Source organism: Panthera pardus, unplaced genomic scaffold (genome assembly GCF_024362965.1).
Source record: "Panthera pardus isolate Hobbes unplaced genomic scaffold, ASM2436296v1 HiC_scaffold_25, whole genome shotgun sequence".
In the NCBI taxonomy this organism is placed as follows: domain Eukaryota; kingdom Metazoa; phylum Chordata; class Mammalia; order Carnivora; family Felidae; genus Panthera; species Panthera pardus.
Window position 1 is genome coordinate 38,978,052 of NW_026526821.1, and position 16,837 is coordinate 38,994,888.

A 16,837-nucleotide genomic window follows, 5' to 3' on the forward strand; every position below is an offset into this window, starting at 1 on the left:
GCCCAGCTGGGGGACAGCACGACACTGCCTACTGAAATGTTGTCTTACTACTTAAAGTATATCTACAGACTAGCAGTCTTGGCATCTTGTGAAACATGCAGAATCCCAGGCCCACTGGATCATAATATGCATTTTAACAGGTTATTCATACATGCTAAAGTGTGAAAAGAGTAGGTGTTTTTTAAAAAATAGCCTGAGAAACTGTTTCTGAAGACTTATCATTAAGATTATTATCCTAAACAACTCTCAGAAATAGGAAGCCTAAACCAAGGTTTGTGTCTAAAGAACTATGTACCTTATGCTGAAAATGGCCAGGGAAACTTTAAAAGAACCAAAGACCCATACCTCAGGCATCTGAGAGCTAAAGCCCAAATTCCCTGGGCATCATTTTTTTCCTAACAGCTTGCCAACATCAGATATACTATGTACCTTCAGAAAGTGATGAGTTATACCATGTACAACTTTCATAGCAACAAATTATCAATTTACAAAACTCAAAGTCAACATATTGTGCCTTACAGTCGTTTAAGCTGGCAAGACTTTAAAGTACACACAAATCTGAAGTAATGCGTTGGAAATATTTGATTTATGTTAAACAGCGCTCTGGAATTTAAACATTCATATGCTCAACCAAACCCTATTCCTGGCCAATCGGCTCACTGATCAGCTTACATATATCGTTCCAATATATACTGCCCAGCTACATTTAATATTTAAAAATTTTAAAGACCTTTTTGTATTTTTAAAATAAATCTTATTTCAAGTAAATTTCCTGAGCTAAAAAAGAACCACCACCACCACAACAAAATAATACCAAAAATGGCTCTGTGCTATAAAAGGCACTGCTTGTATTGAGTGAACTCTGCCTCTAACAAGAACCTTCTACAGAGGGAGCTAAGATGGCAAAGCCACGAAGGCCTTCAGTCCAGTAAGGAGCACGAAGCAGCGTGTCAGAAAGAAATTGTTTTTCTGCTCCTTTTGATGGGTTATGCTTTCAAGTCAGGAAATTAGAAACAGGTGTGCCAGAGGGCACACACATCCTCGCTCCACACTGAAAAACACGCGTTTTCAATTTTCAAACATGAAAGGGACTCCTGTTGAATGAAAGAAGAAATGAAAATCCAGCTCTGCTTCTGCGAACCATATGAAGGGAGTTTAGAAAGTCTTTGACAAGTTGCTCGACTTACTCCCTTCTCCAACTGACAGCAGGTAGTAGTCGACAATAGGAAGGAAAAGGCATTCTTTCAAGTGAGAACAATCAAAGGGAGAATTACATTAAGGATCACAGCATTGGCATTTTAACCCATCACTTGATCTTATGCTTCTGTTTCTACCATTTCTTCACCTTCTGTTTTAAAATTAGAAGTCTGTTCTTTCAAAAACAACAACAAAGCAATACAACATAAGTATCTGGCAAAAAAATAAATCTGAGAAAGTACAAACATCAAAAAGAACATCTTGGGGCTCACTTGTTCCCCTATAACCCAACTCTATAATCTTTTCCAAAGAAAGATCTACTATTCTTCACACTAGGGTGCTAGAAACATTTTAGTGAGTTTATGAGGGTGATAGATAGTGCTAAACTTAAAGTCACTGTTTTTGGTGAGATTTGAGGGGAAGGGGGTGTGGCAGGAAGAAAGATGTACTAAGGGCAGCAGCAACAGCCAACTCATCAGGTGCCCTGAGGGCCTGCAAGTGACCCTCTGGGAGGCACTTAATGCACATTCCTCAGGTGAATGGATGCAGCAGAACCAGAGCCAGGGCTAGCAAGCCCTTGGTATAGCCTATATTTCAACATATTTCTTTTTTTCTTTTTTTTTTATGTCTATTTATTTTTGAGAAAGAGAGAGAGAGAGAGAGAGAGAGAACATGAGCAAGGGGGAAGGGGCAGAGAGAGAAGGAAACACAGAATCTGAAGCAGGCTCCAGGTTCTAAGCTGTCAGCACAGAGCCCAACATGGGGCTCGAACTCATGAACTGCAAGATGATGACCTGAGCTGAAGTTGGACGCTAAACCAACCACGCCCCTCAACATATTTCTATACTGGTAATAGGAAACTTCCCTATATGATCAAGTAAGGCCAGAGATTTCATGCCCTTTTAAATGTCTTTACTTCTCTTTTACCATACCCAGACCTGAGCACAGGATAAAGCCTCTAAAACAGGTTGTTTTATAGCATGAGAGCAATTACAAGTCATCTGACATAAGAGCAAAATACCTGAACTCACATATACATGAAAAGACATCCTTCATATCCCTTAAAATTATGTTTTGAAGAATATTTAATGACACATCATTAATTATACAATATAAAGCATAACACAAACTGAAAAATCTCCCAAAAATATTAATACAGACTACCACAGGATGGCAAAATTATCAGTTTCGTTTTCCAAGCTCTTTTCAATGAGTATGTGTTGTTTCACAATTAGGAAAAAAAAAATCCACTCATTTAAAACTTCTAAGATGCATGATAACCAAAGCTGTCATACTGAACTGGTTTCCTAGAAAATGACCTACAATAATTCAGAATTGTACTTAACTTTGAACCATCAGTGACTTTACTTATGTAAAAAGCAGGAAATAATATATTAATAGTTCATCAGATATGAAGTGACATAATTAAAATAAGCAACAGTGTCAGAATAGAATTCCCATCCCAGATAATTACCTTAGTTCTTAGAAATGTACTGGTAGTTTAAATACTCTGTTATCTGTAAATGAACAATATTTCTTCCCCACCCCCACTAACCAAACAGTCCGAAGAGTCAAGTGCTTTTAAGATGATGGTGTTTATGAATGTTAGGGTTTTATCTATGCTCACATCTAGAAGTCATAATTCACAGAAAGATTTCTCATGGCATGACTCTCAACCCAATGTATTATATACCAAATTATTTCAGCTTAAGTAGTTGCTCAGTACCCTGAGCCCCCCAAGAATCCTGTTGACTGTAAGAAGATGATGCAACAGGACTAGGATAGCCTGAAAAGGCAGATAAAAGAACCAGAGTAGGCTGAAGGAGTCTGGAATCCAACTCAGTAGAACTCACAGCAATGTATTTAACTTGTTGACCAGTTTTGCCTCTCATTGTCTGAATCATTGCTAATCATTCCTGAACAATCTCAGAGATAAAAAATCTATCTCTCTATCTTCCAAAAGTATGAGCATCTCCCTACTCAAAAAGATCCCCACTTCATACAAAAGAATATTTAAATACTAAGTCAAAGCCATCTAGAGATCCTACATTAAGCTCTATACAACTTGCACTCACCCCTCTATTTAGGCATCCTCCATTCTCACCAGAATAACCACTCTCAATACTTCCCTTAACATTCCTCTCAGCCTTGAATCATCTGGGCTTGACCTAGCTTACTATACCTGTTATGGATTTAATTTCTGTGTCCCCTCACAAATTCATATGTTGAAGCCCTTATCTCTTATGTTATAGTATTTGGGGAGAGGTAATTAAGGTTATATGAAGTCATGAGGATGGGACACTCATGATAGGAATAGTGTCCTTATAAAAAGAGGAAGAGAGGGGCGCTTGGGTGGCTCAGTCAGTGGGTGTCTGACTTCAGGTCAGGTCATGATCTCATGGTCCGTGAGTTCGAGCCCCATGTCGGCTCTGTGCTGACAGCACAGAGTCTGCAGCCTGTTGCAGATTCTGTGTCTCCCTCTCTCTGTCCCTTCCCTACTCACGCTCTGTCTCTGTCTCTCTCAAAAATATATAAACATTAAAAAAAATTTTTTAGATAAAAAATAAATATAAAGAGGAAGAGAAACCAGAGCTAGCTTGCAAGCTCCAGCAAGAAGAAAGATGAAAGATATACTGTGACAAAAAAGCCAAAACATGGGAGGAGAATAAGGAATGTTGGCTGAGAAGATTTGTATGTTTAAATAGGGTGGTCAGAGAAGATCTCAGTAAGAAGGTGAACCATGTGAATAAAGAGTTGATGAAGTAGGAGGCAGCAGCTTAAGCTACTGAGGGTAGAGAGCTAACAGGAAAGGAAACAACTGAGGCAAAGTTCTGAAGGTAAGAGTGTGCCTGGCATGTTTAAAATACAGTAAGCAGCCAATGTAGCTGGAACTGAATAAGTAAGGGAAGAAAAGCAAGAGCTGAAGTCTGAGAAGAAAGTGGGAACACTGTATACAAGGCCTCAGAGGTCCTTCATAAGGACCTCAGCTTTTCCTCTGAGTCAGATGGGAAGTGACTCGACAGTTCAAAGAAGAGGTATGGCATGATTTGATAGGTTAGAACCCCAACTCTTATGTTAAGAACTGAATAAAAGGGCAAAAGAGCAAAAACAAGTACCAGCTAGGGGGTTACTGAAAGAATCCAGATAGGATGTGATAGCACACTGAATCTGTTGGTAGCAGTGGAGGTGCTAAGAATCGTCAGGCTATAAATATACTTAGAATAGTCAGAGTTTGTTGTTGGCTTGGATGTGGGTGAGGAAGGGAAGGGGAGGGAAGTAGAGGGGGGGAAGGGAAACCAAACCAAACCAAGCAAAAGGGGATCAAGCATGAATCCAACATTTTGACCCGAGCCACTAGGAGGCTGGAGTTGCCATTTGCTGTGTGGGAAGACTGCAAGAGAAGCAGGTGGCAGGCGGCAAAGGGGATACAATATCAAGAGCTCATATTTGGACATGCTAAATTTGAGATGCCTATCAGATATATGACTGGAGACTGAACAAGCAGTTGAATATACAACGGTGTCCTGGGAGAAGCCCAGGTTGGAGATAAAAATGGGGGAGTCATCAGCATATATATGGATGGTACTTAGCCATTAGACTGATAAGAACACCAAAGGAGTGGGTATACAAAGAGAGAAGTTCAAGGACTAGGTCTCAGGGTACTCCAAAACTGAGAAGTCAGGGAGATGAGAAACATTAACAAAGGAGACTGGGAAGGAAAACCAAGAAGCGGTAACATAATTCTCAGCCCTTGAGGAAGAGGGCTGGCTCAGAATCGCTGGCTCATAGGGGTGCCCTCATGGCCCAGTCAGTTAGGCATCTACCTCTGGATTTCAGCTCAGGTCATGGTGAGTTCTATAGCCCCATGTTGAGCCCCGCATTGGGCTCTGCGCTGACAGCCCAGAGCCTACTTGGGATTCTCATTCTTCTCTCTCTCTTCCTACCAACCCCCTGCCTTACCCTTTTGGCTCAGGTTTGTGAGTTTGAGCCCCATGGGTCAAGCCCCACATGGGGCTTTGCACTGACAGCGCAGAGCCTGCTGGCATTCTTTCTCTCTCTCTGCCCCTCCTCTGCTCATGCTTTCTATCAGAATAAATATATAAACTTTAAAAAAAAAATCACTGCCTCAGAAATACTTAAGCAAAAGCCTGGTCTCAATTTTTTGCATTTTTTATCACACCAACCTTTGAACTTATTCCTGGCAAGCAATGGCCACATCCTCACCACGTTCAGGGGTCTAGAACTTCCCAGAGCCAAAATCTAGAAAATCAAAGAATCTACAAAATCAGAAATCACTGGGCCACATACCAGAAACTAAGTAGCAGATCTTTCTTCAGGCCAAAACACTTTAAAAAAGAGGGACTGAAGCTTGTGTTTCCTGAACTCCAGTCAACTGCCATATAACTGCTGGATTCACTGTTTCTCTTTAAGAAAAAAACATACTATACAGACAAGTAACGGCATACCAGTGTTAAGGTCAATCAGAGCATAAACTTAATCTCCTTCTTTTTTCCTCCTTCTGATCTTCTAATCCTCAATCTGCTCTTCCTTTCCATAGCCAGAGAAAGATCACAGATATATCTTACATTATGCATCTATGTGTTACTAAAAAATTATGTGTGATTCTGACTTTGGCAAATTAAATAAAATTTTAAAGTACTATATAAAGAAATTACATGGTGAATAATCTTTTTGAAATGAGAAGCATCCTTCTAGAAGAGTGAGGAATCACATATACATTTCTTTCATTTAATGAAATGTATTTGACATATGACATTGTATAAATTTAAGGTGTACAACATGTTAATGATACATTTATACACTGTAATATGATTGCCACTACAGCAATAATTAGCACCTCTATCCCATTACAGAATTATCATTTCATTTTAGTGACTGAAATAATTAAGTTCCAGTCTCTCAGCAACTTAGATGATTATAATAATCATCATCTGTCTTAATTTTAATTTGTCTAGTAAGCACTTATTAAGTGCAAGGCCCTATGCCAGGCACTCAGGAAAAACAAATATACCCACAGGTAACCCCTTTTCTCAAGAGCTTATGTCACTGCTTAAGAAAGACTAAAATAAATTGTTATTTTCACCAAAAAAATTAAGAAGCTGAGAATAAAAAAATCTTTTATTGTAGTTTATTAATTGTAGTTTATTAATTCTAAATTATTGTTTTTTCACAGTTAAAATTTTCTAAAATCAGGAGATTCATTTTAATTGATGACATCCTCCTGTGCCTCCTCTCTAGGCTGCAGCTGTGACATAGCACTGCCTCTAGCGGTAAGTAAGCTGTTCCAATTGTTGACCCTTCAGTTGAGTTATGTGCCACGTTGAAACTACATGTTTTGAGTTTACCTGTCATTTACCATGGGTTCAAAAGGAGTATAGTATGATACAGAATTGAAACAAAAAGTAATTAAAAACATAGGAAGGCATGGAAACAGCAATGGCACATGAAATTACTATCAGTGCAACAAATATTTCTTGTTGGAGGAATGCCCCCAAGTTGTATATTTTCTTGTAAAGCAACAACCATGTGTTAAGTGATGAGAAAGAAGAGTGTCATTCGATGATTGGCAGTCTCCTCCCCCCACCCTCCAACACCCACCCCTACTTAATATATGTATCTTATATTGTGTATTTTACTCGTGGATATGACATCAAACATATAAGCAACAAAAGCAAAAATCGGTAAGTGGGACCACATCAAACTAAAAAACTTCTGTACAGGAGCAATTCTTATCAAAATAATGCCAGCATTCTTCACAGAGCTAGAACAAACAATCCTAAAATTTTTATGGAACCAGAAAAGACTCCAAACAGCCAAAGCAATCTTGAAAAAGAAAACCAAAGCTGGAGGCATCACAATCCCAGACTTCAAGCTATACTACAAAGCTGTAATCATCAAGACAGAATGGTACTGGCACAAGAACAGACACTCAGATCAATGGAACAGAATAGAGAACCCAGAAATGGACCCACAAATGTATGGCCAACTAATCTTTGACAAAGCAGGAAAGAATATCCAATGGAATAAAGACAGTCTCTTCAGCAAATGGTGCTGCGAAAACTGGACAGCGACATGCAGAAAAATGAACCTGGACCACTTTCTTACACCATGCAGAAATATGAACCTGGACCACTTTCATACAAAAATAAACCCAAAATGGATGAAAGACCTAATGTAAGACAGGAAGCCATCAAAACCCTAGAAGACAAAGCAGGCAAAAAAAACCTCTTTGACCTTGGCCGCAGCAACGTCCTACTCAACAGGTCTCAGGAGGCAAGTGAAACAAAAGCAAAAATGAACTATTGGGACTGCATCAAAATAAAAACCTTCTGCACAGAGAAGGAAACAATCAGCAAAACTAAAAGGCCACCGACATAATGGGAGAAGATATTTGCAAATGACATATCAGATAAATGGTTAGTATCCAAAATCTATAAAGAACTTATCAAACCCAACACCCAAAAAAACCAAATAATCCAGTGAACAAATGGGCAAAAGACATGAATAGACACTTCTCCAAAGAAGACATCCAGATGGCCAACTGACACATGAAAAATGCTCAACGTCACTCATCATCAGAGAAATACAAATCAAAACTACAATGAGATACCACCTCATCCCTGTCAGAATGGCTAACATTAACAACTCAGGCAACAACAGATGTTGGCGAGGATGCAGAGAAAGAGGATCTCTTTTGCACTGCTGGTGGGAATGCAAGCTGGTGCAGCCACTCTGGAAAACAGTGTGGAGGTTCCTCAAAAAATTAAAAATAGAACAACCCTACGACCCAGCAATTACACTACTAGGTATTTATCCAAGGGATACATGTGTGCTGTTTTGTAGGGGCATATGCACCCCAATGTTTATAGCAGCACTATTGACAATAGCCAAAGTATGGAAAGAGCCCAAATATCCATCAACAGATGAATGGATAAAGAAGATGTGGTATATATATATATACAGTGGAGTATTACTCGGCAATTAAAAAGAATGAAATCTTGCCATTTGCAACTACGTGGATGGAACTGGAGGGTATTATGCTAAGTGACATTAGTCAGAGAAAGACAAATATCATATGACTTCACTCATATAAGGAATTTAAGATACTAAACAGATGGATTTAAGGGAAGAGAAGCAAAAAGAATACAAAAACAGAGAGGAGGACAAAACATAAGAGACTTATAAATATGAAGAACAAACAGAGGGTTACCGGAGGGGTTGTGGGAGAGGGGATGGCTAAATGGGTAAGGGGCATCAAGGAATCTACTCCTGAAATCATTTGTTGCACTATATGCTAACTAACTTGGATGTAAATTAAACAACAAACAAACAAACAAACAAAAACAACTTCTGTACAAGAAAAGAAATAATCAACAAAATGGAAAAGCAACCTATGGACTGGGAGAAAATATTTACAAACCATATACCTGATAAGGGGTATAAAATTATGGAAAGAGCCTAAATGTCCATCAACTGATGAATAAAGAAGATGTGGTTTATATATACAATAGAATACTACTTGGCAATGAGGAAGAATGAAAGCCTGCCATTTGCAACAATGTGGATGGAATTGGAGGGTATTATGCTAAGTGAAATAAGTCAGTCAGAGAATGACAGATATCATATATTTTCACTCAAATGTGGAACTTGAGAAACTTAACAGAAGACCATTGGGGAAGGGAAGGGGACAAAATAGTTTCAAGCAGAGAGGGAGGCAAACCATAAGAGATTCTTAAATACAAAGATGAAACTGAGGGTTGATGGGGGGAGGCGGGAGAGACGGGGAAATGGGTAATGAGCATTGAGGAGGGCACTTGTTGGGATGAGCAGTGGGTATTCTATGTAGGCGATGAATCATGGGAATCTACTCCAAAACCAAGAGCACACTGTATACACTGTATGTTAACCAACTTGACAATAAATTATATTTATAAATAAATAATAAATAAATTAAATTAATTAAATTAAATTAAATGATAAGGGGTTAATATCCAAAAGACACGAAGAACTCCTACAACTCAATAGCAAAACACAAATAGCAAGATTAATGCATCAGCAAAGGACTTAAATAGATATTTCTCCAAAGACACACAATTGGCCAACAGGTACATAAAAAGGTGTTCAACCTCACTAATCATCAGGGAATTGCCAATCAAATCATAATGAGACATCACCTCATACCCGTTAGAATGGCTAGCATCAAAAGGACAAGAGATAAATAAAGTTGGTGAAGATGTAGAGATATTCAAACCATTGTACACTGTAGGTGGGAATGTAAAATGGTGCACCTGCTATGGAAAACAGAATGGGGGTTCCTCAAAAAATTAAAAATAGGAGTATTATATGATCCAACAACTCCACTTCTGGGTATTTACCCAAAAGAATTGAAATCAGGATCTTGAAGAGATTTCAGCACCTCCATGTTCACTGCATCATTATTCATAATAGCTGAGATGTGGATACAACCTAAATGTCTACCAATAGATAAATGGGTAAAGAAAATGTGGCATATATGTATAACAGAATATTATTCAGCCTTAAAAAAGAAGGAAATCCTGCCATAGACAACATGGATAATCCTTGAAGACATTATGCAAAGTGAAATAAGCCAGTCACAGAAGAACAGATACCGCATGATTCCACTTATATGAGGAACCTAAAATAGTCAAACTCATAGAAGCAGAGAATAGAATGGTGATTGCCAGGCACTGGGGGGAGGGGGAAATGGGGAGTTGATAGTGAAAATTCATAAAGTTTCAGTAATGAAAGATGAATAAGTTCAAGGGTCTGCTGTACAATATTGTGCCTAAAGTTAAAAATAGTGTATTATACATTAAAAATGTTGTTAAGATGGGGCATTATACATTAAAAATGTTGTTAAGATGGGGCACCTGGGTGGTTCAGTCGGTTGGGGGTCCAACTTCATCTCAGATCATAATCTCACGGTTTGTGGGTTCAAGACCCATGTCCAGCTCTGTGCTAGCAGCTCAGAGACTGGAACCTCCTTCAGATTCTGGGTCTCCTTCTCTCTCTGCCCTCCCCTGCTCATGCTCTGTCTCTCTCTCTCAAAAATAAAATAAACATTTAAAAATGTTGTTAATAAAATAGATTTCATGGTAAGTGTTCTTATCACAATAAAAAAAATACGAATCAACCAATGTTTTTTTAAGATAATGGTGTACCTTATAAAAGGTGTGACTTCAATTCAATGAAACACAGTTAAGTATTGAATCACTTCTCTGAGCCAAGAAGTATGTTATGTGCCTTACATACGTCTACTTATTTAATATTAAGGTAGATATTCCTACTTTACAAATAACCTCATGCCAGGGTCACAGGCAGTAAGTGAAACAGACTGAACAAGAACGCAGGTATCTACCCTGCTCCCTTCCTAACTAGACAAATTTCCATGATGCAGAACCTTAGAGTTTACACGGTCAGCTCCTGCCACACTACTCTCTCTTCCCCACTCCCCACTCATTCCTCCCTACCCAGTGATGAGAACAAGATGATGGATCATTATCCCTAAGGCTAATGATCAAATCACCTGTGTGGCCTTGGGAGAGCCCTACCCTGACTATAACTATCTTCCCTCTGCCTTTCAATTATTGCCTTACAAGAACTATAAACCTAAAATGTAGGCCAGGTCTCTAAATTTTCTGCAACAGCCTAAGGCACCAGTCTATTTTGGCCAAACAACCAGAATTCTGTGCACCGCCTTTCTTCTGACTTGGTCACCCAACTCTGCCATGTGTTTTTACTGTCAACCTTATAGCAACAACCCCAGGAGAAACAAGTGTGAAAAAATCACACAAAAGTCCCAGGAATGGCAGGAAGTGGAGACTTGCTCTATTTCCCTCAGGCTCTGAGGACTGATGATGATTAGTCCTTAAACTTCAGAATGATATAACATGACAAACTGGGCATCCAAGTTTAAAAGCTGCACTGGATGTCATGAACTAGAAAACCAAAAGTTATCTTTAGTCATATGAAACTATCTTCAATTGATGCAAGATCAACAAAGGAGAAAATATCCAAGGGGAAGGGGAAAAGACCTTAATTTTACAATTTTAGTTTTACCCACCCACTGCACTGTACTTAATAGAATCAAATCGATGAAATGTGTTTCTATTCCAACTTCCACATCACCAATTAAAAGGAGAGAGGAGGACAATCCCAAAGAGATTGAATTTCTTTTCCAAAACGACAGTCAGGCAGGCTTTCAGGATTTCAGCTTAGAGTACAATCCAGGTCTCCTAACATCTAGACAATTAGAGTAACATTTAAACAATGCCAAACCAACTCACTGAATAACCTAATGATCAAAAATAAAGTCCATACAACATATACTGAGTAATACTCCTTTGGGAAAATAAAAATGAAACGTATTATCTACTTCGGACTTCAGTTCGTTCAAATGCCACAATTTTCTATCAACACAGGGCCATACTTAATTATGTGAACAAGCTAATTTCTAAATATCATGCATAGAGATTTCCATGTGCCACCAAAATTAAATTAAAAATTAACTCCTATTATATTATACTCATCTCCTCAAAAATGAAAGAATGAAAACCAATTTTTTGCCAATTACATTAGTATGATTAAGATTCAACATTAATTCATGTTTAGACTTCACCTGATAGATCAGTGACACAAAAAACACCAGGGCACCAAGAGAAAGCACAGAGCGAAATGAAGGAAAGTAAAGAGAGGCCCAAGACTGGAATTGTTAGAAATGGGAAGAGTCTGTGAAGTGAGCCAAGATGGAGCAGGGCAGAGGAACAGGACAAACCAAGAGAGTTCCAGGATCTATGCTATGACAGAAAGGAGAGAGCTGCTTGAAGCAGAGACCACAGAGTCAAGAGTAAGCAGGAAAACAGGACTAGACTGGATTGGGGGTTTGTTAGTATGGTGAAATAGAAACCAAAGTGGCAAGCAACTGTAGAAAGGAAGGAAGGAAAGGCAGCCTGATAAAGCCTGATAAAGCCTGAGGATATTGAGGAGAAAGGCTTAGAACTGTAACTTGAGAGATAACACAGCAAAGGGGATGATTTTATTTTGTCAACCATGCATATCACCACACTGAGAGAAAAGGCTTCAAGTATACCTACATAAGTACATGAAAACCTGGATCTAGACAACAACCATTCTGCCCATTAACCAACCCCCAACACACACACACACACACACACACACACACACAAAATTTCTAAATGATAATGACTTCTAATATAGATACAAAAAGAGGACCTACATTTAATTAAAAGTATAGTTAGAGGAATAAATGTCATAAAACATACATTTTGAAATACATCTTATATTTTATGCCAACATTTTAATCAAGAGATTATCTTAGTTTTGAAATGCCTTATTACTTTTATATCTTCTGTGATCTAAATCTGGCACTATCATGAGTCACACTAGGGGGGAAAAAAACATTAAAACTATAATTGTTATAGTTAACTCCAGACGTGTAATGAAAATGTTAGGAAAACATTTATACTGTGATACGTACATTGTGAAACAATTTTTAAAACCTCCCAAATATCAAAGATCTTTCATGCATTAATGCACTTGTCTATGCAATGTCTCAGCACATGCTTTATGTTTACATAAAAATATTGCTTTACGTTTACATAAAAATATTGTTTTCAATCATTAAATGACCTAACAATGTTGAAGTTATGAAATATGGTCATGAAAGCAGCAAATACCTGAGGTACTCACAGCTGTGGAGTAGGGATTATGAGCTCCAGTGTTTTCAGCCCAGCAGCCACATCCATACAGAGCAGCCTGGGAAAAAAGAAAATAGATACATAGAGTATTTCAGAAATATTATATGTAATTACTAGCTTTCAACAGAAGACAAAATCATACCCATCTAATAAAGCCTGGTTTAATAATGATGTATATCAAATGGGAAATAATACCAGAGACTGTGTAAGACCTACCTAAACAATGGTTCTAACACTATCTAAACTATATATTCCAACTATTGTATTAATCTAAAATTTTTCAAAAACAGTAAGAGAAAGTTCCTTAGACTCTCATCAGCAGTAGTTTTGTTCCTTCCTTGAAAAACCTTTCCCCTATTGCAGTTTGTCAGCGGAATTTCTCTTCTGGCCCCTTGAAATCACCCCCATGGTTTCCTTAAAATAGTGGTTCTGAAACTAGGTATATGTCAAATTGTTTGAGAAGCTTGGTGATAAGAACCATGGTTCCCAGATATTCTGATTCAGTGGTCTGGGGGTTGGCCAATGAATTGCCATTATTAATCAGGGCCCTGTGGTAGGGGGTGGGGCTGGGATGCAGGGGGTCCTCCTGGCATACCCTAAGAAACCCTATTTGGGAGGGTTTTTGCCATGCCTCCCTTAAAGTGGCACAATAGGAACTGCAAACAGTTATTACCAAAGGGCCCAGTATATGCTCACCACTGTGCTAGATTCTGCCAGATATAAAGAAAGGAGGCAAATAGGTCAATTCAAGCTAATCACTTTATGAGGTGGTAGAGCAGATTTATTTGGCCGAAACCACCCATAACACAAATTACTATGGTAAGAACATGACAATTATTCCTATTTTGTTTCTAATAATGCCACCCAGAATGCCTGGATTCACCTCTCCAATTCCACAATGACTTCTCTGCCTTTGGGAGGGGAATCAAAACTGATAACTTTTCCAGTCCTTAGTTAGAAGTAGAATTAGAAATATCTTTTGATAGCCATCCCAGAGAAATAGAAGAAAGACTGCTCAAGAATGCTCACCACCACAAGTTTGGTAAGAATAGCAAACTGAAACCATAGATGTCCATCAGTAAAGAAATGGCTAACTGTTGGCACAGCAATGTGTGGGATTCATTGCAGAGGTTCAAAATAAAGAATTAAAAATTTTAAGAAGATGTTTAGGAACTAAAGAGAAAGAACCCCACACATATTGTCAGGCTGGGAGGAAGAGGAGGAGGAGGAGGAGGAGGAGGAGGAGGAGGAGAAGTCAGCAACAAGCTACGATACACTGAGTATGCAGCATGACTTATCACTGATGGAGAAAAAAATATGTTCCCATAAAAGAGAAAAAAGTAACTGCTATTTCTAGGAGCTTACTTGTAAGGACTGGGGGAAGAAGCTAAGACTGGGAATGCTGACCAGACAGACTTTAGCTTTCTACAGTATTGTATCCTTTTTTATAAGGACTTTAGAATTCATTTGCTTCAATATTTTACCCAGAGCAGGAATTTGTGAACTATTCCTCAAAACTTTGAGATGCACACACACCTATTCCCCTAATCACCCTCCTTGAGAAATAATCCAAAGTCCAAGATAATTGGAGATGAAGTACCCCATGCCATCCCCAGATGTCATTGACAATAACTTTCTTAAAAGTAGAACCAAGAACTGAACACAACACTCCCATGAGGCAAACAGTAGGAAATCTATTATAGCCTTAGAAAACACAATGCTTCTAAAATACACAAGACTGTTGAGCCAGAGTAGTAACTGAAAGCCCTATAGAAGTGATTTCAGAATAAAACTAGCAGACTTGTGGGATAAGCCATTCATCTGGTTCTACCTGGGACAGGTGCTAAGTCAGTCAAAGCCTCAGAGAACTTGTCACCTGAGGAGAAGGGCCCATTCTTCCTTCTTTGAAAACCCTGGACATTAGTCCACTGTCCTTTCCATTCCCAACAATTATCTTGACCAGGAACCTGCACCCAAAAATAACAAACAGGGCCACAAGAACAGCTCTTAGAAACCCAAAGGTCATTTTTTTTTTTTAGAAAAGAAAAAAACACTTATTCTTACTCTTTGTTTCTTCTCTCTAAGCAAATTCCTTTTATGCTACCTCCCCTCAATTTCATGACCTAAAGCTGTCTTCCTTCTTAACCTTCTGATATCAATTGGGCTGAGACAGTGATAGGTCAGATAAAAGAAAGAATCAGAGATTGTTCGTCTCTTATCCACTTCTTTGGATAAAACATAACATTAAGCAGGCCTTAAAAAAAAAAAAAGCTTCCTTCTTTTCAGTAGTAAAATTTCATTAACATTTTAAAAAATATGAACATTCACTACAAACAGGTCATATAAATATTATTATCATCATCATTATTATTATTTAATCTTCTTTGGGACTTGTTTTCCTTTATAAAATGAGGATTATAAAACCCCAACCTCATAATGTTGTTGTAGGATCACATGAATGAACACACTTGTTGCATGTAGCAAGAGCTTAATAACAGTAGCTATAGCTGTTATTATCAGGGACTGTGATAAGCAACTTAAATGCATTGCATCACTGAATCTTCTAGAACTTTGTTAAGGTACCTATTTATCCCCATTTTACAGTTATGGAAAGTGGAGCTTAAAGACTTTGAATAACTTGTTTATGGTAAAGAAACTGCAAAGTGGGGAGGTGAGATTAGAATAAAGGTTTACCTGACTCCAAAGTTCACACTCTTAACCACTAAAATCAACTGCCTATTTGTGTGGGAGTAGGTTGCCGGTGTGAGGGGAGAGTGGAATTTAATAATTCCTTTCTTGTGTCCCAGTTGTAAATTCTAATTAGTGTTGGTAAGCCAAGCAAGTAAGTTCTAATTCAAATTGCCATTTCACCATCTGAATGGTTGTTATCATATATCCAGAGCAGGGTAATTTAAGACTCTTAAATAGTTCACTTGTGCATTTAGAATGTATTTAAAAGCACCTAGTTTCATCATATTTTTTAAAAAGCCATTTTTTTCAATACTTTGCTTGTATATTTTGTCTCTTTCCCTCCTGATTGTCAAGAATGGTTCCTTACTGTCATCTGATGCTTACGTATTTCCAGGTTTATTATATCTCCTCTATCTAAGCAATATAATCCAATTAAGCAAATGCATTTCCCTGTGAAGTACCTTTACTTCTATCCACCACACCTCTTCCTGATTTTCAGCTCCCACAAACTGTGTCTTCATAAACTAGCCAAGTGGCACAAATCAACAAGTTTAAGTTTTACAGAAGTCTTTCTTTTTCCACGACATCCCATGTGTAGTGGCAGAATGGCTACATGATTGTTCAATGAAATATTCTGCTAACATAGTCCATAACTATCCTTGGTTCTGTTGTTGCTATTTTGCTAACTAAAACAAACAAAAAACAGTGAGAAAGCCATGGGAATTGCAATGCAATGAAGGCGGCTAATACTGGCTTTTCTTTCTCCTTCTCCACCAAGGCGTCCAAATCTGATATGCCAAGCTTGGTTCTTATCCCAAATTTGACAAATACACAGGGCTTTATAATGTGGAAAAACACCATGACCAGACAAAGGCTTTTTATAATGAGTTCAAAGCATTGTACATATGTTGAGTAATCATTCCTCACAAATCCCCTTGTATGGTAGACAAAGAGTAGCACAAAATTAATTATTCTTCCCTACCCCTTCCCTCTGCCATGGGACTGTAAGTGGCCTGTAGACTATAAAGGGCATATCAAGGAACATCACTTGGGGCTTTGCAAAGATGTCCTCCATGAATCAGATCACCGGCCTCCAAGCATTCACTCACCACCACGTCCAAAGCAACTGTGATACCGACTCTTCCTCAAATGTGAGGGACAAAGCATACAGAGCATGCCAAGCAGTGCCC

At 38.3% G+C, this 16,837-nt stretch overlaps 1 protein-coding gene across 10 annotated transcripts in view; it reads right to left on the reverse strand.

The window, feature by feature from the left end:
* The window catches only part of TASP1 (taspase 1), a 310,802-nt gene that overhangs the window by 181,601 nt on the left and 112,364 nt on the right, over positions 1-16,837 (reverse strand). For 6 of the 10 annotated variants that reach the window (XM_053890441.1, XM_053890440.1, XM_053890442.1 and 3 more), the window contains one exon: positions 12,936-13,014. In XM_053890441.1, coding sequence (XP_053746416.1) covers positions 12,936-13,014 — 79 coding nt within the window. The remainder of the gene's footprint in view (positions 1-12,935; positions 13,015-16,837) is intronic. The other 4 variants (XR_008417792.1, XR_008417793.1, XR_002083857.2 and 1 more) reach the window with 1 other exon arrangement.